The sequence below is a fragment of the Balaenoptera borealis genome, assembly GCF_965194805.1.
Source record: "Balaenoptera borealis genome assembly, chromosome: 16".
In the NCBI taxonomy this organism is placed as follows: Eukaryota; Metazoa; Chordata; class Mammalia; order Artiodactyla; family Balaenopteridae; genus Balaenoptera; species Balaenoptera borealis.
In genome coordinates this window covers 73,980,121-74,006,718 of record NC_138872.1, presented here as the reverse complement: position 1 = coordinate 74,006,718, position 26,598 = coordinate 73,980,121, and the positions used below count along the sequence as shown (strand labels likewise).

At 38.3% G+C, this 26,598-nt stretch overlaps 1 protein-coding gene across 8 annotated transcripts in view; it reads right to left on the bottom strand.

Annotated features, from left to right (window-relative positions):
• Nucleotides 1-26,598, bottom strand: part of TPST1 (tyrosylprotein sulfotransferase 1) — a 121,872-nt gene that overhangs the window by 84,588 nt on the left and 10,686 nt on the right. For all 8 annotated transcript variants that reach the window (XR_014235321.1, XR_014235322.1, XM_082358624.1 and 5 more), the window contains exon 2: nucleotides 5,332-6,277. Coding sequence is in view for 6 of the 8 variants with exons in the window: in XM_082358624.1 (XP_082214750.1) it covers nucleotides 5,332-6,176 (845 nt within the window). In the remaining 2 variants the exon portion in view is untranslated. The remainder of the gene's footprint in view (nucleotides 1-5,331; nucleotides 6,278-26,598) is intronic.

Genomic DNA, 26,598 nt, shown 5'->3' with positions numbered 1-26,598 from the left:
TCTATTTTTTGCCATCAATTGCCATGTTCTTCAAGAAAAGTGCGAGTTATGCTTTATATTAATTTATGTTCTTGTTCTTCTTCTCATTCTTCGCTGACGTATTTTGAAATACAATTTTCCTCTACTGTTTTCCTTTTACAACCTGTTTTGCTGTCAATTGTATTCCTCGTTTATTCAATTACCCTTTTCCAGCTAAGGGTTCTCAGCTACTTAGCTCTTCAATTTGACTTGTAAAAGCAGCACAGCCATTTCCACAATCCCAAAGCATTCCTCTTAGATGGTATTTGATTAACAACTAAATTTATAAAGATAGGTTTACTGCCTTCACAAAGGATCAGTAATCCAAAGTAAACAGCCTTGCTCTATGATAATTTTATGGGGAAAAAATGTAATACTTATAAAACTCCTCTGGGATATTTGAATCTGAGTTCACAGAGCTCAGCTAATCCTAATTTGCATGCTATTAATCTTACAAACTATAGAAGTGATCCTAATTTGCATGAATATAGCCTTTCTCTTAACTTGCTCATAATATTCTTGTTATCCTTACATTTCAGAAATTTTTCAAGTAGACATTTTGTTATCTTTCTCTGGTAATCCTGTAAAATATAAAAATTTTTAATTTCCAAACTAAATTCCATTTTGGAAACTAAAAAAAAATTAATATTCTGAATTTACTAAATAACTATTCTACTTCCTCAAAAGTATCTCCATTTCCAAAAACTTTTCTGCATTATTTTCACCTATTTATTTAATGTGTTTTTTGCTCTGGATCTGATTTCTAAGTTTTTTCTCTGCTTTACACTTATTAGAAGCTTCAGAGTGTCATTTATTGTATTCCAATTTGTTCTCTTATATTTACCACTATTATTACATTTTTCATTCTAACCTATTTGTGCATAATAGTTTTACACCCTTTTTCTGCTCTAGGAGTAGATAACTCTTCTCTGAATTGTAGTTTTGATTCTTGTACTTATTCCTTTTAAGGGTTACCATTATATTATTTTGTTTTTCTGGCTTTGCTCTTTTGACTACTAAACTTATTTACTGATCGTAAGTTACCTTTTTATTTCACTCACTCTTGAGTATACATATGGTTGGTGGCTTTTTTTTTTGTTACTGTTATTGATGATTTTTATTTGTTCCAGGTAATTCTATAGTATCTTAATGAGTTTAATAGCAAAAACAACTCTGTGCACTCTAGTAACTTCCTGAATGCTTCCATATGGAGATGACTAAAATTCCACAAAAATTCCACAATCTGCAGGAAGAGGTCTACATAAATAGTCTCAAACTTTACCTCTATTTCCTACTCAAAATACGAACTTCTATTTCCTACTCCAAACGCAGAATACAAATGTCAAAAGGAGCAGGCCTCAGCAGGAGATACCATTCCCTGATCAGCGAAACCCTCCTCCAATTCAATCACTTGGAGAATTCTGCCGGAATACACCTATTTGCATAAAATATTTTCCTTAGAATGTGCCCCCCCCACCTTTCTATACAAACATTTCTTGAAAGATAAAGGCAAAAAGACATGTAGAAATACCTCAATTTTTTTCTACTCTCTATTAGTTTAGAAGAAATAGAGAGATCAGCGAGTTCTATACATATTGTTTTTTGGAGCTATCATATTCAAGATTATGATTCAGTTTAATATGAAGTTGAGTAGTGTGGTTGAATAATTTATTAAAACAGAACATAGCATTCAAACATAAAAGTTATAATGCCAGTCACTGGAGAAACTAGAACTACTACTGGAGTTGAACGACTACCTTAAAATATCAAGGATGACTAGTATATCTAAAATCCTAGGGACTTCCCTGGCGGTCCAGTGGTTAAGACCCTGCGCTTCCAATGCAAGGGGTGCGGGTTCGATTCCTGGTTGGGGAACTAAGATCCCGTATGCTGTGCAGCGTAACCAAAAAAAAATTAATAAGTAAAAAAATAAAACAGAATAAAATCCTACAGTTTTACCTAAATGCAGAACTAAAGCTAAATTATCAGCCAGTCAAAGCAATCTGTTTTCATCCCTTCTCCACTCATTAAATATTTTGCTTTTATTTTCAATTTTGAAAAGTTTAGCTTATATACACTAATCTCTAATGAAGACTCCCTGGACCACGCCAGAATGAAAGCATGCTTTCTTCTATCAAACTCTTTCATAGATGACCCTTATACATGCTAGCAGGTGACTACCCTGCACCTCCTACTCTTCTGTAACTGGAACTGACCAGGGAAGCAAGAGATGAAGTTAAAATAACTGAAAATTCCTAAGCAAAGCAAAAGAAAGCTTAACCTTCATAGTTAACAAGATAAGGCAGGTAGAACCATGAAGGCCCTTCTTATTGCTGTCGTCAACAATTTCTGCATCCTGAGCCATCTGGTGATATCTTCAAGCCTTCAAGGCTGCCTAAATATTTTCAGTATTTTTTTACTAAATAATACTAAAATAAGTATTAAAATACTTACTTTAAACAATTTTCCCAGAATAAAAATATTTATAGGAAGGCAAAAGCACACAGGATGATTGACTCTGGGCTATGAATTCCTTATGGTCATGACTCTCAACTAACATGTAATATTTACAACCTGGTACTTACTAATGGAGTAAGTCTGTATATTTCTACCTTATCCCCCAATTAGCTCTTTTTAAGAGCAGGGACTCAGTCTTAAAAGAGGCAGTACGGTTTAGATTAGACCTGCTTCAACCACAGTAGCTCTGCTCTTATCTATTTTATACTGTAATGCTGGGTAAGACTTTGTTTCAAAAAGGAGTTTAAATGTTATTATTTTGCTTTTAAGTTTAAAAACTACTTGCATCCCACTAAAATTAAAAGGACTGACAATACCAAGTGTTGGCAAAGATGTGAAGCAACTAGAACACATTCATGTAGAGTATAGTCACACATGAACGGTACAGCCATACATGAATGATACAGACACTCTGGAAAACTGGAAGTATTTGTTAAAGATATATAGATACATAGAGATATCTTATGAGCCATCAATTCTACTCATTGTTATATACCCAAGAGAAAGGAAAGCTTATGTCAACCAAAGGTTAGGTACAAGAATATGCTTAGCAACTTTACCCATAATTCCCCAAAACTGGAAACGTCAAATGTCCATCAATGGAACAATGGATCAATTGTGTTATATTTACATATTGGAATATCACATAGTAATGAAAAAGAATGAACTACTGCTATGTATAATATTCTGGGTGAATCTAAATGTTAAATGAAAAAATCCAGGAACAAGATAATAAATAGACATGACTGCATTTATATGAAGTTCAAAAACAAGCAAGACTGTTTTTGAACTTTATATGCAACCTCATATCACCTCTGGTGAAAGAGATTGGAACAGTGGTTACTTTGGGGTTGAGGAGGATACTGACTGGGAAGGAGCACAAAGGAGTCTCCTGAGTGCTGGTAATTTTTTTATATCTTTATATGGATGGTGAGAACACAAGTGTGTAGAGATGTAAACATTCATCAAATTGTACACTGAATATTTGTGATTTACTATATATGTTATACCCTAATTTTTAAAAACTCATATAGTGGCAAGAGTCTTGGAATAGGCATTGGAAGTTCTAGTCATGGTTCTGCCATGTGTGATTCTTGACAAAGCATAAAATCTCACTGGGTCTGCATTCCATATACTACATGCTAAGTAAGGTCTCTTCCCCCTCTAAAGCTCACTGATTCAAAATTCCTATGAATTTCCTTGGTCTGCATGTTTGCAAAATTATCTTTTTTTTGGCCACACTGCGCAGCATGCAGGGTCTTAGTTCCCCAACCAGGGATCAAACCTGCACTCTCTGCAGTGGAAGCGCAGAGTCTTAACCACTGGACCACCAGGGAAGTCCCTGCAAAATTATCTTTTCCTGATTTCCACAGAAATTTAACTTGAGCATATCTCTTTAATCCCTACTTGGAGAGATGGGGGGGTGTTAATAGGCTTATTTTATATTAATAGATGGAACTAGCATCAGAATTTCTGGGCCAACATACAAGCATACAAAGTAAAATGCTACCTAGGAATACAGGTGATTAGAAACTAGTGATGCTTTATTATTTGGAAAGAACAGTAAACTGTGATGACATTAGCTAAAGCTGTATTTCTCTTTGAATCAATAAAAATAACCTGGAGCCACTGGAGTGACGATACCTAATAATTTATAATCAATAACTGAAAGCTTGTTGCAGAAAGGTAGCTGTTCCTTTCCAATTACCTATATGAAGAATCAATATTTACTGTACAAGTTCTATACTTTGAAAAAAAATCAAGAAGACATTCCTTGATAGGAGCAAGCAGGACACACAAGGGACGTTCACTGCTTTTTCTTTTTTTTTTTTTTACAGGGGATATTACTTTTATAAATGGAAAGATAAAAAATAAAATTTAGTTATAGCCAACTTTTCTTCATGAGGAGATGCTACCTGAATTTAACAGTAGTTTTTATATCCTTATATCCTTATTCTAGGTATAAGTCATCAAGTCAGGTTAGCAGATCAAGTCAGGCCACCCTAGTCATCACTTCATGAGAAAGGAAGAAAAATGCAATGGTTTTAGAAATATTTGAATCCAAGGAACTTCTTGTATGACTTATGGATTAAGCTTCCAAATTTCAGAGATCCTCTAAAATTTTGTAAAAATCAAGGGAAGATGTATCCATCAGATGACAAAAGAAGCACTACATGTAATAAAATGACATGGGAAAAAGCACTAGCCCATTAAGACCAAAGCATAGATTCTAATTCTGGCCCTGCCATTTAAATTTGAGTAAATCATTTTGATCTTTCTAACTCAGATTTCCTACCTGTAAAATGAAGGGAATGAGTTAGATAATTTTAACCTTTATTTTTCTCTCACTAAAATTTCCTATATGCTGGAATTCACTACATACCAACATGGTAGATGCTTTTCCTCATATTGACCTTAATCTACACAAAAGTTAACTATCCTTATTAACAAAAATATCTAGAAGTTAAATATCAGAAGCCACTAAAATTGAATGATGGACATTAAAGTCTGATGTCCTTTCACTGCTCTAAATTGGGTTTGCCTCCATCAAGTACATAAAGGACAATTCATAAATCTAAAAATGAATTAAGTAAATGAAAGGGTCTATAATGAACCGGCTAGAGAATTTTTTAAAAACTCACTGATGAAGCTCTATTCCAGAAAAGGTCTATAGTTTCCATATACATATATATATTCCATATAGACACACACACACACACACACACACACACACACACACACACACACACTTCATTAGCTGAATATGGTCAAATAAAAAACATAACATCTACTCACTTTGACAGAGATACTCCCCCAGCTTTCCCAATCATCTCTTCATGGTGTAATACTGAGTGATTCCAAGGAATTTGGAGGAACTTTAAGAGTGTTCTCATCCACCGTTCAGGATGTAAGACAAGTTGCTCATAGTGAACTAACATGCATTTTTTATAGCCAACCTCCATACACTGGTTATACATGGTCTCTATGGCACGATTCCACTTGGTCAAACAGTCCCTATAGCTGTTCAGGTCAAATCCAGCAATTGTAACTTTTCGAGAAATCATTGAATGTACTGATGCCCGGCCATCTCGGACCATCAGGAGAAATTTGGCATTGGGGAATAACCTAGCAAGGTAAGTTAAGGATTTCAGGGCAAAAGGATCTTTATTACATAAATAAGGGGCTGGCTCCCCATGCTTAACAATGATTTCTAGTAAGAAGGCCTGCATGGCAGAATCCAGCACTTCATCGGTGACACCAGCCTCATCCAAGCGTATTTTCTCTTTACTCGACCGTGACCATATCTGCTTCAGAGCCAGGATTCGAGGAATGACCCTGGTTTCCTCTCCACAGCGAATATCAGGGTGTGCATCTAGCATGGCCCTCATGAGTGTGGTTCCACTCCGAGGCACACCTCCAATAAATATTAAAGGCATATCTTTGTGATAGGCAAAGGTTTTATTGGCTTTGATGTCCAGGCCAGTTCGCACAGTGGTCTTTGTGTTCTCCAATTTGAGGGGCTGGCTACGTTCTTCTATTCGGTGATGGCATTCCATGGCGTGTTGGCCCAAGTAAAATACAGTCACAGAACTAATCACCAGACATGCCAATAGTAAGTTCTGCTTCAGTTTTCCAACCATCTTGATGTGGTTATCTTGCTATTAAACAGGTATTTTGCTACAAATGTTTTTCAGAAAACATTCAGGCCATGGAGATTCTACTTCAGAAAGATGATCAATATCTAATAGGAAAAGGAAAAAGTTATTTTACCATCACATTAAGATTGTTTACAAATTAATCATCAGTTATCACCATTACATTTTAGCTAGAAAGAAGCTGAAGCAGTCGTAAATACACTGATTCTCTTAGAATACAAGTATATATAAATACAAGCAAAAATAAATCAGTACTTCTAATCAGAAACAGCTTTTCTTAATGTAACAATTCTGAAGCTACAGACCTTGCACAGAATGGAAAAATAAAATTATTTCTATAGTGAGTCAAGCAAATATTTAATATTCCCAAGTATGTTTGGAGTCTAACCCAAGGTTCATCTCTGATATTCAGAGTTGCTTCATCCCCAAGAAGCTTCATCCACATTCTACTATAAAGAGAAATTACAGAAGAAATATGCAACTTCCAAATTTTTAACACAGATTCAGTTTATTCATATCTTACAAATTATTTATTTAGGTACTACAGTCCAGATACTTGGGCTTGGCTGAGGATAAACTTTGAAAAGGACAGCAGTGCAGTGACCCCTGCTCTCAGGAAACAAAGTCTCATGGGCAGACAGATATACAATGACAATAAAGTGTGATCAGTGTCTTAGTAGAAATAAGCAAAGGAGACAATGGTAGTATAATGAAAAGGCACACAGAGTCTACCTCAGGAAGCTATAAAAGCCGTATATAAAACAAGAGGAAGGAGTACGCAAAGCAACAGAAACTTGTGTGCAAAAGCACAATGGCATGACAGAACACAGCATAATTAGGTGACAAGTAGTTCAGGAAAGCTGGTGTATAGGGTGCAAAGAAAACTGTGTGTGTCTGTGATCTAGCCTTATCTAGAATAGATAAGATTTGGGTACACAGAGCATTCTAAACTGAAGATACGCTATGACCAAAGACACAGACATGTAAAAGCAGGGGCATGTATGTAAAACATACGTACTATGTACATGTAAACTTACCCTGAACTTCAGAGGGCAAGTGTGATGTTTAGTTTTATCTGTCAACTTGGCTAGGCTATGGTGCCCAGTGTTTGGTCAAACACCAGTCTAAATGTTTCTGTGAAGGTATATTTTTTAGAAGTGACTAACAATTAAATCAACAGACTTTGAGTAAAGTAGATTACCCTCCAAAATACAGGTGGACCTCATCCAACAATTGAAGTCCTTAAGAGAAAAGACAAGTTTCCTGAAGAAAAAGGGATTCTCCACAAGACTGCAACACAGAAACCCTGCCTGAGTTTCCAGCCTGCTGCCCTGAGGAATTCAGACCCTAGGCTAACATCAACTCTTACCTGCCGGACTACTGTATGGATTTTAGAAATACCAGTGCCATAATCACATGAGCCAAGTCCTTAAAAGCTCTCAGTCATATATATATATGAATATCCTGACTGACAGTGAGGACACCTGGGGAAATGACTAACTACACTAGAAAAAGAATACATTCTGAGAGGCAGGATGTCTAGCTATGAACTAACAGGAAGGTAGGCAATTCTTCTCCTCAAAAAACAAACTATAAAAAGGAATGAAACTGACAAAACCACCCTTTCAGTCCTCTGGAAATTGACCAAAGGAATACAACCACCCAAGAAGCATTTATGTTTGAAAAACTGCTCAACGTTCAGTAAGAACAGTGAGAGCTGTGGTATTTGTGCCCAAGACTACTCCCACCCCCACCATCCACCCACTCAGCAGGTAGAGAGGTTCTGCAGGGCAGGGCAAACTACAAGGCCTGGAGGCTTTGCTGCTGGAATCAATGGGAGATCACTCAATTTGAACTGGAGCGTAGCACACATGCCCAACTGTGCTGCCAGTGTAAGTGATGCTCTAGGCGGCAGGTGAGCAAGGAGGGTGAAGCGCTCTAGTAGGCTGAGGCTGTAGTCGTGATCAGCAAGCTCGTGGCCAACGCTGAGCTGCATACAGGCAAAGAGGAGACATGAAAGGATCAAGTGGAAACCAAGGGCAGATTTGAGAACAGCCTGAACTTTGAATGTGTTCCTCTGCCCCACACGCAGATCCACTGGCAGAGGACAAGTCTTACTGCCTCAATATGTTTGAGCACAACCGCTGTCCACTAAGCTATGCAGACAGGGGGGCAAACCACAAGAAAGCCATGCTTAAAAATGAAAACAACTGTGTATGTGTGTGTATGTATCTGAGCAGCTACATCAGCATACATTTATATGAAATGTTCACATCTGGCAAATTTACAGAGACAGAAAGCATGGGGTGGAAGCAGGAACTTAGGGCAAACAGGCATGAGAGGACTTTTTCCAGTGATGAAAATCACTGGAACCTTTTTCCAGTTCTAAAACTGGACTGTTGGGGCTTCCCTGGTGGCGCAGTGGTTGAGAATCTGCCTGCCAATGCAGGGAACACGGGTTCGAGCCCTGGTCTGGGAAGATCCCACATGCCGCGGAGCAACTAGGCCCGCGAGCCACAATTACTGAGCCTGCGCGTCTGGAGCCTGTGCTCCGCAACAAGAGAGGCCGCGATAGTGAGAGGCCCGCGCACCGCGATGAAGAGTGGCCCCCGCTTGCCGCAACTAGAGAAAGCCCTTGCACAGAAACGAAGACCCAACACAGCCAAAAATATAAATTAATTAATTAATTAAAACTGGACTGTTGTGATAGTTGCACAACTCTATAAAATCTACTAAAAATCACTGAATTGTACCCTTACAATGAGTAAGTTTTATGGTATATGTTACACCTCAGTACAGCTGGTTTTTCTTTTTTTGAAGAATACACTCAAAGAAATATTTTTTGAGAGTCTCAGTAGGATACAACAATCAAGATCTGGTTTTTCTTTACTCATGTATTCATCCCTTTAGCCACATATTTGAAGATATATTATTGTGCCAGGCACGGTACTTTATTATAAAGCTGCAACAAAGAACCACAAAGTGAGAAGAGGTCGAGATTAGAAGATCAGCTTGATAAGAAAAGACTGCAAAGAAAAAAACATTAATTAAGATAATTGGTAGCAATATAGCATTGAAATATCTATGCAGAAAACTGTATCCACGATGTAGAAGGCACACTTAAGATGTTACACCGGTATTTAATTTAAAAGGGAGGAAGTGGAAGGAAAGAGAACAATGGAGAGAAAAGAGAGTAATAGAGAAAACGGAGAATTAAGATTCAACCCTAGAAAAATAACATTTTGGTTAAAGAAACTAAAACTGTATTACAAACACAAAGGGAAAAAAACCTTTCGGAAATGGAAAAAAAGATATTAGTCTATTCAAGTGAGGGCCTACCTTTCAAGCAAAACAAATGACAATAAACCCAATCTGGAAACATCCTGGCAATTTCAAATATGGCAATTTCAAATTTCAAATATAGTTCAATTTCAAATGTGAAAGAAATAGTTCTTCAGGCTTCCAAACAGAAAAAGAAAATAAGAACCACAGGACCCAAAAACAAGCTGGCATTAGATGTCTCTACAACATTAAATGCTTATCCTCTGGTTTCCTTGTAAGATACCTTTCCTTATTTTTCAAATTTGCTATGATGAACATGTGTTACCTTTCTAAGTGAGAAAAGAAAAACCAATATTTAAAAAATAATAGGGGGGTCTTCCCTGGTGGCACAGTGGTTGAGAATCTGCCTGCCAATGCAGGGTACACGGGTTTGAGCCCTGGTCTGGGAAGATCCCACATGCCGCAGAGCAACTAGGCCCGTGAGCCACAACTACTGAGCCTGCGCTCCGTGACGAGAGGCCGCGATAGCGAGAGGCCCACGCACCGCGATGAAGAGGGGCCCCCGCTTGCCGCAACTAGAGAAAGCCCTCGCACAGAAACAAAGACCCAACACAGCCAAAAATATTAATTAATTAATTAATTAATTAAAATAATAATAATAATAATAGGGGGCTTCCCTGGTGGCGCAGTGGTTAAGAATCCGCCTGCCAATGCAGGGGACACGGGTTCGAGCTCTGGTCCGGGAAGATCCCACATGCCGCGGAGCAACTAAGCCCATGCGCCACAACTACTGAGCCTGCACTCTAGAGCCCGCAAGCCATGAATACTGAGCCCACGTGCCACGACTACTGAGCCCACATGCCACAACTACTGAAGCCCACGAGCCTAGAGCCCATGCTCTGCAACAAGAGAAGCCACTGCAATGAGAAGCCCACGCACCGCAATGAAGACTAGCCCCCGCTCACAGCAACTAGAGAAAGCCCACGCGCAGCAACGAAAACCCAATGCAGCCAAAACTAAATAAATTTATTAAAAAATAATAATAATAGGGATAGTCTTTCTTAAAAATTGACAGGTAAAGATCTGAAGAATGAGTAGGAACTAGGTAAAGAGTGAAGAGAAGAGCATTCTAAGCAAAAGTAAATGGATACGCAAAAGCCCTGCAATAGAAAGGCATTTTAAAGCTTTCAGGGACTTCCCTGGCAGTCCAGTGGTTAAGACTCTGTGCTTCCAATGCATGGGGCACGGGTTCGATCCCTAGTCGGGAACTAAGATCCCACATGCCACACGGTGCGGCCAAGAAAAAAAAAAAGTTTTCAAAGAGCAGGCTAAGGCAGTAAGCAAGAGAGAAAGTGAGTGAGAGATGAAACTGGAAAAATGGTCAGGGGTCAGTTCATAAATCTTGTGGGTCAGGTTAAGGATATAAAATTTTATCATAGATGCAATCAGATGTGACTGATTTAAAGATTCTAAGCAGTGAGTTACTTAATCCTATTTAGGTTTATACAATCTCACTCTGGCCAAAACTATCTTGAAAAACAACAATGTTGGAAGATTCACAATTCCCAATTTCAAAACTTACTACAAAGTGATAGTAATGAAGACAATGCAATACTGGCAGAAAAACAGGCATACAGATGAATGGAAGTCCAGAAATAAACTGTTACATTTATGGTCAACTGACTTTTTTTTTTTTTTTTAAACATCTTTATTGGAGTATAATTGCTTTACATGGTCAACTGACTTTTGACAAGGGTGCCAAGATAACTGAGTGAGGAAAGAGCACTCTTTTCAACAAATGATGCTGGGACAACTGGACATCCACATGCAAAAGAATGAAGTTGAATACCTATTCACAAAAATTAACTCAAAATGAGCTAAATACCTAAATGTAAGAGCTAAAACTATAAAACTCTTAGAAGAAAACAGAAGTGTAAATCTTTGTGGCTGTGCGTTAGGCCACAGTTTCTTAGATACAACACCAAAAGTACAAGAGACAAAGAAAAAACAGATAAATTGGACTTCATCAAAATTTAAAATATTTGTGCTTCAAAGGACAATATCCTAAAAGTGAAAGACAAACCAAAAAACGGGAGAACATATATGTAAATCATATATCCAATAAGGGACTTGTAACCAGAATACATAAAGAACTTACAATTTAACAAGAAGAACAAATAACCCAATAAAATATGGACAAAAGCTCTAAATAGACACTTCTCCAAAGAAGATATACAATAGTTAATTAGCACATGAAAAGATGTTCAACAATGTTAGTCTTTAGGAAAACGCAAATCAAAACCAAAATGAGATACCACTTCAAACCCACTAGATGGCAACAAAAACAACACAGACAATAAAAAGTGTCGGTGAAGATGTGGAGAAACTGAAACCCTCATATACTGCCAGTGGGTGGGACTGTAAACTGGCGGGGGCACAGTCACTTTAGAAAACAGTTTGGCAGTTCTTCAAAAGGTTAAGAGTTACCATATGATCCAGCAATTCCACCCAAGAGAATTGAATACATGTGTCTACACAAAAACTTGTACACAAATGTTCATGGGATCATTATTCATAGCCAAAAATAAGCAACAACCCAAATGCCCACTAACTGATAAATGAGTAAACAATATATGGTATATCCATGCAATAAAGTATTATTCAGCCATAAAAAGGAGTACTGATACATGTTACAATTTGGATGAACCTTAAAAACATTATGCTAATTGACTGAAATAACTCATAAAAGATCACATATTGTATGATCCCATTTATATGAAATGTCCAGAAAAGGCAAATCTGTAGAGACAGAAAAATTAGTAGTTGCCTGGGGCTGAGGGGAGAAGGAAGATGGAAACAACTACCATGTTTTTTTTGTTTTTTTTAAATAAATTTATTTATTTTTATTTAGTTAGTTAATTTTGGCTGTGTTGGGTCTTCGTTGCTGTGCACGGGCTTTCTCTAGTTGCAGCAAGTGGGGGCTACTCTTCATTGCGGTGCACGGTCTTCTCACTGCAGTGGCTTCTCTTGTTGCAGAGCATGGCCTCTAGAGCATGCGGGTTTCAGCAGATGCAGCGCATGGGCTCAGTAGTTGTGGCTTGTGGGCTCTAGAGCGCAGGCTCAGTAGTTGTGGTGCACGGGCTTAGTTGCTCTGCGGCATGTGAGATCTTCCCGGACCAGGGATCGAACCCGTGTCCCCTGCAATGGCAGGCAGATCTCTTAACCACTGCGCCACCAGCGAAGCCCATACCATGTTTTTTGTTTGTTTTTAAAATTTATTTATTTATTTATTTACTTATGGCTGTGTTGGGTCTTCGTTGCTGTGAGCAGTCTTTCTCTAGTTGCAGTGAGCAGGGGCTACTCTTCCTTGCAGTGGGCGGGCTCATTGTTGTGGCTTCTCTCGTTGCGGAGCGTGGGCCCCAGGTGCGCAGGCTTCAGTAGTTGTGGCATGTGGGCTCAGTAGTTGTGGCTTGCGGGCTCTAGAGCTCAGGCTCAGTAGTTGTGGCGCACGGGCCCAGTTGCTCTGCGGCATGTGGGATCCTCCCAGGCCCGGGCTCAAATCTGTGTCCCCTGCATTGGCAGGCAGATTCCTAACCACTGTGCCACCAGGGAAGCCCATGTGGTCTTTTTTTTGGGTGATGAAAATGTTCTAAATCCAGGTTGTGGGAAAATTTATGGTGTGTGGACTACGTGTCAATAATACTGGTTTTTTAAAAAAACGACTACACACTTATTAGGATGGCTCAAATAAAAAATGCTGACAGACAATATCAAGTGCTAACAAAGATGAGGAGCAACCGGCTTTCACACACTGCTGGGAACGCACAATGGTACATCCAGAGTCTGGTAGATTCTAATGACCGATAGGAGAAAAGAATCTAAAAAAGAGTGGATATATGTATATGTATAACTGATTCACTTTGCTGTACAGCAGAAGCTAACACAACATTGTAAATCAACTATACTCCAATAAAAATTTTAAAAAAACAGTCTGATAGAGTCTAATAAATGTAAACATACACTTACCATACAACCCAACAAGTGCACTCCTGAGCATTTGTCCTAGAGAAATGAAACCTACATTCACATAAAACCTGCACATGAATATAGCAGCTCTATTCATAATCACTAAAAACTGAAAACAAACCAAATGTCCCTCAATGGGTAAATTTGGATAAACTGTGGTACATCCACTTCTGGAATACTATCCAGCAGTAAAAAGGAACAAATTCTTGATACATGCAACAATTTGAATGAACCTCAAAGGCATTATGCTGAGTGAAAGCAGCCAGTCTCAAAATGATTCTACTTATAAAATATTCTTGAAAAGACAAAACTACATCACTGGATGCCAGAGGACTAAGTATAAAGGGATATAACACAACAGTGTTCTGGGATGATGGAACTGTTCTGTATCCTGATTGTGGTAGTTGTTACATGAATCAATATATGTATGAAAATTCACAGAACTATGCACCAGAAAAAAGTCAATTTTACTGTATAACAATTTTTAAAACAAAAAAATTTGTTGAATCAAGAGAAATTTGAGGGGAAACATGGGAGGAGGAGAAGACAGATGACAGGAGAAGACCAAGAAGAGGAGAGCTTGTGATTCTAAATCTTCCAATTAATGTTTCTGATTAACATTACTTAGTGGTGATAGGAAGACATTAAGTAAATAACGGGTTTTACTGAGAAAAGTAGAGAAATGATCCTAGAAAAATGATCCCCGTATTTTCCATTTTATGAACATTTGAATGAAATATAAATTAATTTAAATACAAACAAAGCAAACAAAACTCATTTAATGAAGCAAAGAGTGCTCTTAGGGACACAATTAACTCTAGTCAATTTCATTTTATAGTTATACAGGAATGATTCCTCTAGTACATTCATTTGTTTGAGGGGGTTGCATAATGTATATTGCATGAGAGAAAAGCAGTGATCACTAAGAAATCACCCTGAAATTGCAAAGCTTTTTGATAAAATTTAGTACTATACATACTTTACATTTGACTTACCAACACCTGACATATGTCAGAATCCAATAGGTGACAAATGACTCAACTTTGTTGAAAAATTACATGAACAATTTAGAATTCAATTGTACAAAAATAACATAACTACTTCTCTGAAAACTTCCCCAGACACATATTAGATACAAAATAGAATTCACCAATCAAAAGTTAACATGATAGACCTTTAAGTTACTATAGCAGCAACCAACAGTATCTGATAACTTCCCATTAAAATACCCAAAAATTCCCAGTAAAATACATAAAAAGACAAAAACTGGAAATATATTATGAATGTATTTCCTTGTCCAGAAACATACTTGTAAAATCATTTTCATGACTGCATAATACTTTACTGAAAAGGCTTTACCAATGTTTATTTGGCCAATTCTGTATTTTTTTTTAATTTTTTATTTATTACTTATTTATTATTTTTATTATTTTTGGCTGTGTTGGGTCTTCGTTTCTGTGTGAGGGCTTTCTCCATTTGCGGCGAGTGGGGGCCACTCTTCATCGCGGCGCGCGGGCCTCTCACTATCGCGGCCTCTCTTGTTGCGGAGCAGAGGCTCCAGACGCTCAGGCTCAGTAGTTGTGGCTCACGGGCCCAGTTGCTCCGCGGCATGTGGGATCTTCCCAGACCAGGGCTCGAACCCGTGTCCCCTGCATTGGCAGGCAGATTCTCAACCACTGCGCCACCAGGGAAGCCCCCAATTCTGTATTATTACTTACTTGTTTCTAAATTTTTGTGATAAATATTCTTGCATGTACAAACATCTTTGCACACATGATTATTCTCTACTCTGAATTTTTAAAAGAGGAATTGCTAGGTCAAAGGGTGTGAGATGTGCTTGATTTTAAAGCATTTAATACATATTTGATTTACCTCTTTCTCATACCCTACATCTAAATCTGACAAAAACTCTACCGGCTCTTTCTTCAAAACGTAGTCAGAATCCCACCACTTCTCAATCAGAATCCCACCACTTCTCAACACTTCCACTAGGACTGCCAGATTCTCTCACCAGGATTTCTGAAAGGTATCTTTACTTCTTCTCCTGCCCCCTAGAGTCTATTCTCAACTCAACAGCCAAAGAGATTTTTTCAAACCTTAAGTCAGAACATGTCATTCCTCTGCTCAAAGCCTGGTATTATTTTTCAAAATGGTCTTGAAAAGGCTTATTTTAAGACATCCAACACTAAATTTCTCTGTCTCCTTCTACTGATTCTGTCAATAGGCATCAAAAGTAGCACTGATTGAAGTCAGGCTAATATATCATTATCCTAAAACAGTAGTTTGTTGTTCAAAGTGAAATAATTGAGAAGGTACCTCTTCATATTAGAGGTTTAATAAGGACTCAAATGAAGGCAACTTTCTCTTTACTAAGGAACAATTTAGGGAAAAAGAAAACCCTGCCATGCATCCCATCGTACTTGAGAACTGTGTCAATTAACATAATTTGGGGTAATTTTTTTCAAGCCTTCATTCCTGTTGCATTTTAAATTAAACACTGTGAGACTTCCCTGATGGCGCAGGGTTACGAATCCGGCTGCCAACGCAGGGGACGCAGGTTTGAGCTCTGGTCTGGGAAGATCCCACATGCCGCAGAGCAACTGAGCCCGTGCGGCACAACTACTGAGCCTGCGCTCTAGAGCCCGCGAGCCACAGCTACTGAGCCCACGTGCCACAACTACTGAAGCCCGCGCGCCTAGAGCCCGTGCTCCGCAACGAGAAGCCACCACAAGAAGAAGCCCACGCACCGCAACGAAGAGTAGCCCCCACTCGCCGCAACTAGAGAAAACCTGCGCGCAGCAACAAAGACCCAACGCAGCCAAAAATTAACAAATAAATAAATTTATTTTTAAAAATAAATTAATTAAACATTGTCTCCCCCAACACACTTAAGGGAAAAAAGTATGTTCTATCTTCCCTTCAAGATGTTTGAAAGCAAGTAAGACAGTGGTCAAAGACCTTGTAAGGGATACTAAAAAGGAAAAGAAGAGGATTCTTGGCTTCCCCAGAAACATTCTCATTACTTTTCATTCATTCATCATTCAGGCTGCGCCAGGTCTTAGTTGCGGCACATGGGATCTTCACTGCGGCATGTGGAATCTTCATTACAGCATGCGAGCTTCTTAGTTGCAGCATGCAGACTCTTAGTTGTGGCATGCGAACTCTTTAGTCCTGCAGCACGCATGCGGGATCTAGTTCACTGACCAGGGACTGAACCCGGCCCCTTGCATTGGGAGTGCAGAGTCTTACCCACTGGACCACCAGGGAAGTCCCTCATTACTTTTTCACTAAGTATATGAAGCCTAATTTTCTGTCTTTAGATGTTTCTTAACTTGAAGAATCATAGAGCATGACTGCTAAAGGGGGCCTTTACGTCATTTGGTCCAACCCTCTCATTTTATAGACATAGAAACTGAGGCCCAAGTAGCACATTCTCCTCACCACCTCTCTAAATCTTACCTCCTCTTCAAAGGTCACTCTTCATTTTATTGTGTATATTTTACTTACTCCCAAAGATTTTAAACTCCTGAAGCTCAGAGACCTTGTCTATGTTCCATCCCCTACCACAGCATGCTTAACAGAGCACCAGATTACAGTGTACACTGAGTCTTCAAAATGTAAAAGTAAACTAATCAAACTGGGAAGAAAATGTCTACGGAAGAGAGATGCTGCAGAGATTGAAGTCTCTACTCAGACCTTAATACTGATTCTTCTCAAATTCTTGAAAAAAGTAGTCCTATAATTTAAGAAGAAAGTACAGTAAAAGCTTGTCTGACCATTACCCTTATATATTTGACCACTGTCCACATGTGCACGCATGAACACACACACACACCGGCCTCTTTCCATTATCTTAAAGTCCATGTCACTGTATTTTCAGACAAGTAGTATCAATATTTTCTCAACTGGGACGTTTACAAAGCTGAGGCTGTGCTAGAAGGAAACACTAGAAAGTTCAGTCTCATATTTTTACCTCCAGTAGAAAGAAAAAGCACTGAAACACCGCAACAAACATATCTGAAAAATTACTATTAATAAGACTGTTCTTTCCCAGCAAGCCAAATGAAAGACTCCCAGAAATAATGCTCTAGAGAAGAAGAGAATGATGACATTATACTTCCATACTTAGATCTTTGTAAATTTTATAAAGATTTCTAATCAAAAACAGTGTCAGTCAACAAACATAGGGGTGTAAGAGGTTGGTAGTCAGCAGACCATTTTCAACACTCAGCGCATATACACAGGCCCACGCACATGCACTCATGACCACATTCCTTACACCCTGCTTTTATAGTCAGGAAAGTAGCCATGTGCTATGTACAAAGAGATGCTGGGTAAATTTCCCAGCAAAAGATAAATTACAGGAATGTAACAGTCCCCTAAATGTTTTCTTTCCTTTATTAATCATTAGCTCCTTGCTTCCCATGCTTATTCATGCCAACCAACGTGGCAAATGGCAACACCCAGTGACACTTTGCCTTCTGTCTAAAGTCCAATTTATAGCTGGTTTCTCTATTTGCTTCCAGCTTTTTTAGCAAAAGGAAAAATAACTGTATCGTGTGCTTGAACTTGCCAATTAATAAGTGTCCAGGGTTTAATTTGAATGTCAGCTTTGCATTCAGCAGAAACTCCAAATAAACCCACTGTTGTAAAACCAATCCTTATGTCAGCTCATGGTCAGAGTACCAACATGGGAACATCTTTTCCTAGCCACACCCTGGGGGCTGGCACTAAAACCACTGACAACAAATGTAAGAAAAATACAGTACACACAGCTGACGATCTTTGGGAGTCTGCTGGGACCCATCTTCAGAAAGGAGCAGTGTACTGGAATTTTGTTTCCAATAAACCCCATGGTCAGGAGGGAAAAGAGCTGGTCAAATACTAAGAACTGGACCTAATGCCTAGGACACAAATAGAGACAAGAGCACAAGTTAAACTCAAGCACAACATTTTTAAAAGTTCAAATTAAATGAAATGATGTCTGGGAATTACTTCAAAAATATCTGAAGGCAGATGTGGCGGGGGGAGGAAGGGTTTATATGAAATTAGATGACTACGAGTTAGTAACTGTTGAAGCTGAGCTATGAGTACTTGAGGGCTCAGTGTAATTTTATGTTTTTGCATATGTTTGAAATTTTTCATAATACAGAGTTAAATGAAATAAAACAAAATAAAAAGTTTAAGTTACTAAGTTCTAACCTTCTCAGACCTATAAATCAGAGGGCCATTGTAGGCTAACCATTCCTATTCTAGATTCTTCATTCATGTTTACTGTCTGTTTAAATCATCCATGAGAGGGAACACAAAGAAAAGAAAAAACAAATTTGCTCAAATCATATACTCTCATTCAGTTATTCAATTATGCAATTTTTCCACCAACCTCCCAAGTTTTAGAATTAAAAGTAACTAGAATAGGTAAAGGAGAAAAGAAGATGGCATTGAAATAATGTAAAGGCAGCCTAGTATATTAGTCAGAAGACGTGGGCTCTAGTCTCAAATCCATTTTTTCTTAGCCATATGGAACTAGATAAATCACTGAGCATCAAGTCTCTCATTCATAAAACAGGAATAATGATAATCAAGCTCTTTTCCACATGTAATCAGAGTAGAAATTACAAGAAGTAAGACTGGAGAGAAAATACAAAGATAAAAGAATGCCTGCAAGTTCTCTTTTCTTTCACAGTGCTGCTGTGGCCATCAGGTGGATAACATGTGAAAGAACTTTTAAAGAACACGGGCCTGTGGCACCCTTCATACACTGGCTCCTGCTCTTCCACCAACTTCACCCCTTGGCACTCCTCCCATGAAGCCTGCCCCCTTCAGGACCACCCCTCATTCAAACCAGGCACCTCCACACACACCTGGCCTCTGCTCATGCTGCTGCCTCCTGTATCAAGCGCCTTTCTCTCTTTTATACACGCCTCCTTGGGGCTCTTTACTCATCCCCCTCACCCTCCAAATCAATTTTTCCCTCTTCTGTAACCTCAAGCACTTGGTAAAAACACATTGGTTTGCATGCTCATGCACTGTATTGTGGTTATTTTACCCCACTAAACTATAAGCTCCTTTAAAGCACAAATTAAAAAAAATAAAAAATAAAAAAAGCACAAATTAAAACCCATTCATCATTCATGCAGTGGGTGCGCTATTATCAAATAAAATATAAAGCAAGGAATTTATAGATGAATCAGCACCTAGTGAAATCTCTCTTAAATCTCCTTAACATGCCTACAGAGTCATCTGAAACAAATAATATCAGAAATGAAAAAGGAACTACAAATAAAACCAAAGTAATCTGGAGGCCATGACAAAATTTTGCAATCCCAGTCATTATTCCAACAGGATTTTTAAATTGAATCTACAAAATTCATAGCAGATGGGAAAAATAGCTTTCCCAAGACTTTAGAAAGAGCCAAACAGATACTAAGGTATTAACAAAAATATTTTAACTGTTATGATACTAACAGTAATCGGTGGCACAAAATAGAAAGCCCAGGAAAAAAAAAGCCTCATCTATGTACACAAATTTAATATGTATCAGAAGCAAACATCACAAAACAGTCACAAAGCATTAATTTATGGTATTGGGTTCCCTCATCCACACTCCTACACTCATCCTGCTTCATCTATGGCTACCCCCTATTTATCTTCTGATGCCTCACAAATCTACCTGCAGCCAAAACTTCTATGCTAAATCCCGAGACCTGACCATTCAAAGGCCAAGGGACAAATTCTATCTGAATGTTCCACTGGGCCTGTCAAATTCAAAGAACACCAAATGGAATATATCTTCCCTAGTAAATCAATCCTCCTCTTCATTTTCCTCTACTGGTAAATGAACCACTTCCTCCCAAATGCTTAAGCTAAAAATTTGGGAGCATTTATGTAGTTTCTCCCTTAACCTCTCCATACACAACAGTTATAAGTCCTGTCAATTCTTCCTCCTTCATAGCTCTTGAATCAATTCTCCTCCCTTTTCTTCCTCTGCTGGTATGGCTTTAATTCTCATCCTCATCTTATTCTCAAGGATAACTCCACAGCCTACTGACTGGTACTTTCTGACTTCCTTTAATCAGTTCATTCACTATCCTGTTTCAGGAGTGATCTTTCTTTTTTTTTTTTTAATTTACTTTATTTATTTATTTTTGGCTGCGTTGGGTCTTTGTTGCTGCGCGTGGGCTTTCTCTAGTTGTGGCAAGCGGGGGATACTCTTTGTTGCGGTGCGCAGGCTCCTCAGTGCAGTGGCTTTTCTTGTTGTGGAGCATAGGCTCTAGGTGCGCGGGCTTCATTAGTTGTGGCATGCAGCCTCAGTAGTTGTGGCTCTCAGGCTCTAGAGCTCAGGCTCAGTAGTTGTGGAGCACCGGCTCAGCTGCTCTGCGGCATATGGGATCTTCCCGGACCAGGGATCGAACCCGTGTCCCTTGCCTTGGCAGGCGGCTTCTGAACCACTACACCACCAGGGAAGCCCCCAAGAGTGATCCATCTAAAATGGAAATATACTTATGACACTCCCCTACTTAAAACCCTTCAATGACTTTCTACTTCTTTCAAAAAAATCCTTACCATAACATAAGGCCTTTCATGATGCAGCCCTTGCCTGCCCCTCAGCCTCTTATTACTCCTCATCACCAACGTCCCTCCAAACACACACACACACACACACACACACACACACACACACTCACTCAAAGCTGCCTTCATCTTCAACAACATGCAGCATCTCTTACTCACAACTCCCATTCATCCTTCAATATTAGGTTTCAATACTATCTCTTCTAGGAAGCTTTCCTGACAGCTCTCTGCCTCATACGACGCAGTTGTCCTTCCTAGTGCTCTTGTACTTACCCGTATCTTATTTCTTCTAATTTGTCTGTTTTTTCAGTAGATTGTGAACTCCTTGAAAGTAAGGACTTTTGAATGAGTTAATGGATTCTTGATTGCCAATAAGTTAATGTAACTAGATTCTATGAGTGTAATTAGTTGTGAGTTCTTGGAAAGTACTGACTATATCTTATCCTTTTCAGTTTTCCCCATAGCATATAACATAAAATGCTACATGCATATTGAGCACTCAGTAAATATGCAATGAGTGACCCCACTAAAACTTTCTTTCTCACTAAAATCCCAGACAGCTAACTCTTTCCTATAATTAGAATACTGGTCTTTCCTCCTGATTCCAGTGTTAAAATATGGATTGACTATATTCTGAAAGACTAAAGTACAAAGTTCACCTCTTGTTTTTCCCCCCTCTGGCCCTTGCTCTTCTAATCCACTTTCTTTATTGATCAGTCTATTTCATCTGCCTCTATCATTTCACACTCTCATTAACGAATAAATCAGAATCTTATTTTTTTTGTACTCCCTTACACTCACTGCAACAAACCAGAAGTTAAAGTTACATTTCTGTCCTAGAATCACTTTACACATAAGGAAAGTGAAGCTCAGAAAGAATAAGTAACTTACTTAAGGTATCAATACTTGGCAAATTGTTGACCAAGTTGCAACCCAGGTCTGACTCTAAAAGTATGATGACTATTCCATGGTTGCTTCCCAGACATTAGGCTTGGCATGAACAAAAAGCGGTGTAGGCAACATATGGTGCAAATGAAGTGAATTTAAGACTCTGATAGTGTTATAAGGTTTTCATTAGCATATGGTTTAAAAACTGTACCTAGCTTTTGTTTTTGTTGCGGCGAGCAGGGGCTACTCTTCGTTACGGTGCACAGGCTTCTCATTGCAGTGGTTTCTCTTTGTTGTGGAGCATAGGCTCTAGGTGCGCGGGCTTCAGTAGTTGTGGCATGTGAGCTCAGTAGTTGTGGCTCACAGGCTCTAAAGCACAGGCTCAGTAGTTGCAGCACACGGGCTTAGTTGCTCTGTGGCATGTGGGATCTTTCCGGACCAGGGCTCAAACCCGTGTCCGCTGCATTGGCAGCCAGATTCTTAACCACTGCATCACCAGGGAAGTCCCTGTGGACTTTTGAATTATCCTATTTCGATCATCTCAGATATAATTAGAATGATAGACGAAAACTCTAAATCCATGTATGCATTCTGCTTTATTTGCATAAATGAACAGCATGCATTTTTGAACACTTTCTGCAAGTCCCTGATGATTTTATCTAGATAGCATTAAGAATGAAGAGCTAGATCTGGTCCTAAGAGATAATAGACATACACGGAAGCTAAAATCTAGCATGTCAAGTAGCTCTACACTTCCTGTGTTTTTTAGCAGTTTAGTTTTGCTTCAGCACAGTCACTCTCACATGTAAATAAGTTCCCACTTCTGTCATGAGAAATTATGCCTCTGACACAAAGTTACTCAGAGCTGGAATTCTGTGATCTTCTCTATAAAAATCTGGGTAACAAATCTTTGATCAGAAACCACTATTATAACAATCTCTATGGGAAAAATTGAATTTTGCCTTTATAGTCTCATCTTCCTGCACCTTACCAAGGATTATATAGTATAGTGTGTGCACAACCCTGTATTGTTATATTTTTCCAGAGTAGACATTTTCCTTCAGTTCAAAAATAAATGAATAAAATGCAATTCCCAGTAAAATACCTAAAATGTGGAGCATTCTTGCTATGAAACCTTACACTTACACTTGAATTAAACAAACATTTACTGAGCACATAAATAAGTACGATTCATCATTTGGCTTCAAAGAATTAGCAACTCAGCAGGGGGAAAAGACAATAAACTATGTATACCTACTATATATATATATATATATATATATATATATATATATATATATATATATATATATATATACATACACACACACACATATATATACACACATGATGAAAGTATAAGATCATACAAAAGGTATGAAAAAAATAATACAAGTTTTCCAATAAAGGATCACATCCATGGGCTCATAAAAAGCTAAATGAAGAAAATGACATCAGAATGAATCTTAGAAGATAAGCAGGATTCCCACTGTGGGACTGAGGGAAGAAAGAGTATTTTGAGCAGAGAAAATAAGAAAATAAGAAGCCTCAAAGTGGAAGAATATAGCATGTATTCAGAAAATATTAAGTAATCAGTTTAACCAGAGTGTATGGGAACAAAAGCAAAGAAAACTGGAAAAACAAAAATGTATTATCTCAAAGTTGTCAGTAACCTAAAAAAATGTGCTAAAATCTAATGCATGAAACTCTTCTATTACATAAATGTAAGAAAAGGCTGAAGGAAACACATCCAGCATGGCAGAGTAGGACCTCTAAAAGTCTGATCTTCCATAAAATTAATGAGAACACTGGCACAAATGGTCAAAATCAACTTTTTCGGAAATCTGAAAACCAAAGGCTTGCAACAATCTAAGAAACATTTAGTCATGAAAAGCAGCTGAATTTCAGCAAGCAGAGCAAGCTTTATGGCATTTCAATTTGCCCTATTTCCCTCCTCCCAGCTCCATGGAAGCCTGGGAAACCAACAACCTGCAAACATGGTAGGTGTGAATAACAGCAGTCCAGCAGCCACTCAAGGGAGCAGAAGAGGTTAGGAGCTCCCTCTGAAACCACAACTCCAAAGAATTGTATTACTTAACCAGTCTAGCAGCTCACTGGAAAAACTCCATTCTCAGGGCTTACCTTTATTGGACCTGAATCTGAGCACCCTCAATGTAAACAATTCTATCCCCAGGGCTTTTGTTAAAATAACCAGAGACAATTTTTTAATGCCATAGCTGTCTGCAGTGGCAATAAAAATTGGGGCAAACAATATATTGATCCAAAAACTTAAAAGGAAAAACTGAGGAATGAGAAGTACATAGAGGGTTTAGAAAAGCTCCAACATACTTTTAGTAATCTAAAAGGCATGCACATGCCCAGGAAAGACCTAGGAAGGCCCTATTCTCTCACCTCCGGCTGACCCTGATGTTCTACACAAACAGGAGGTAAAGGCTAAGGCACAATGTAAACTTCTGGTGCATTAAGGGAGCCACAACACACACACACACACACACAGTCCCTCAACAAGGTTGGGAGACTTATGAGTTCAAGACATTTAAGGAAATCTGCCCAATCATTAGCTAACCACTAAGCGAACCAAGCAGAGACTTCAGTGGTTACACAGGACAAAGAGTACAGGGTTTACAGAATTAGTCCAAAAAAGTAACAAAACAAATAGCAACAACAATAAACCCTGGGCGAGAGGGTGATTTTCAGAGTAGCTACATTATATTATTTAAAATGTCCATTTTCAGCAAAAACTATGAGACACACAAAGAAACAAGAGAGTATGACCCAAACACAGGGGAAAAAAGGCAGTCAATAGAAACTATCCCTAAGGAAGCCCAGATGTTGGACTTACTAGACAAGGACTTTAAATCAGCTTCTGTAACTATGTTCAAAGAACTAAAGGAGATCATGTCTGAAGAATTTAAAGGAATTATGAGAATTTCTCACCAAATAGGGAGTATCAATAGAGATAAAAATTATTCTTTAAATAATTCTGGAGTTAAAGTATAATAATTAAAATGAAAAATTCACTAGAGGGGCTCAAACAGCAGATTTAAGCTAGCTGAAGAATCTGCAGACTTAAAGAGAGATCGATTTTCTAGTCTGAAAAACAGAAAGAAGAATGAACAAAAATGAATTCAGCCTCAGATCTGTGGGATATCATCAAGCACACCAAAATATGCAGAAGTCCCAGAGGAGACAAAAAGAGGAAAAAATCAGAGTTACATAAATAAATGGCTGAAAACACCCTAAATTCAGTGAAAAACATTAATCTTAACAACTGAGGAACTAGATAAACACCAAGTAGGAAAAATCAAAGAGATATACAGCTAGACACATTATAATCAAACTGTCAGAAGCCAAAAACAGAGGTTATTGAAGGTACCAAGAAAAAAGTGACTCATCGCATTCAAAATCCTCAATAAGATGAAAGGCTGACTTCTCATCAAAACCACAGAGGCCAGAGACAGTGGGATAACATATTCACAGTGCTAAAAGAAAAGGAAAAAGACTATCAATCAAGAATTCTAAATCCAGCAAAACTATCCTTCAAAAATGAAGGAGAGGGACTTCCCTGGTGGCGCAGTGGATAGGAATCCACCTGCCAATGCAGGGGACATGGGTTCGATCCCTGGTCCAGGAAGATCCAACATGTCATGGAGCAAATAAGCCTGTGTGCCACAACTACTTAGCCTGCACTCTAGAGCCCGCATACCACAACTACTGAAGCCCGTGCACCTAGAGCCTGCACTCCGCAGCCAGAGAAGCCACCACAAGGAGAAGCCTGCGCATGGCAACGAAGAGTAGCCCCCACTTGTCACATCTAGAGAAAGCCCGCGCACAGCAACGAAGATCCAACACAGCCAAAAAATAAATAGATAAAATTAAATTTTTAAAAAATCTAAAAATTAAATAAATAAATAAAAAATAAAAAAAACTAACTATCTCTTATAAAAAAAAAGAAGAAGAAAGAGAAATTAAGATACCCCCAGTAAACAAAACTGAAAGAATTCATCACTGGAAGGGCTGCTGTACAAGAAATAAAGGGAGTCCTTAATGATGAAGTAAAAAGACACTAGATAGTGACCCAAATCCACATGAAGAAATAAGCACTAATAAAGATAACTACCCAGATAAATACAAAAGGCAGTATAAACATATTTTTGTTCGTAACTCTTTTCCTACATGAATTAAAAGACAACTGCATAAAGCAATAATTAAATAACTGTTGATGGGATTTTATTATAAAATATGCAGTTTGAATGACAATAAGAACACAAAGAAGGAGGAAATGAACAGAACTCTATTAAAACAAAGTTTTTGCATACTATTGAAATTAAGCTGGTATTAATCCAAAATAGATTGCTCTAAGATACTAACTGTAATCACCAGGAAAATAAAGAAAATTATAACAAAAGAAATAACAAGCTAATTAAAACATATACTAGAAAATATTTACTACAAATAAGGCAGTAATGGAGGAATAGAGAAACTAAAAAGACATAAAACATATAGAAAGCAAATAGCAAAATGGAAAACATAAATCCTAATATACCAGTAATTACATTAAACGTAAATTGATTACACACTCAAGAGGTGAGGATTGGCAGAATGGACCAAAACA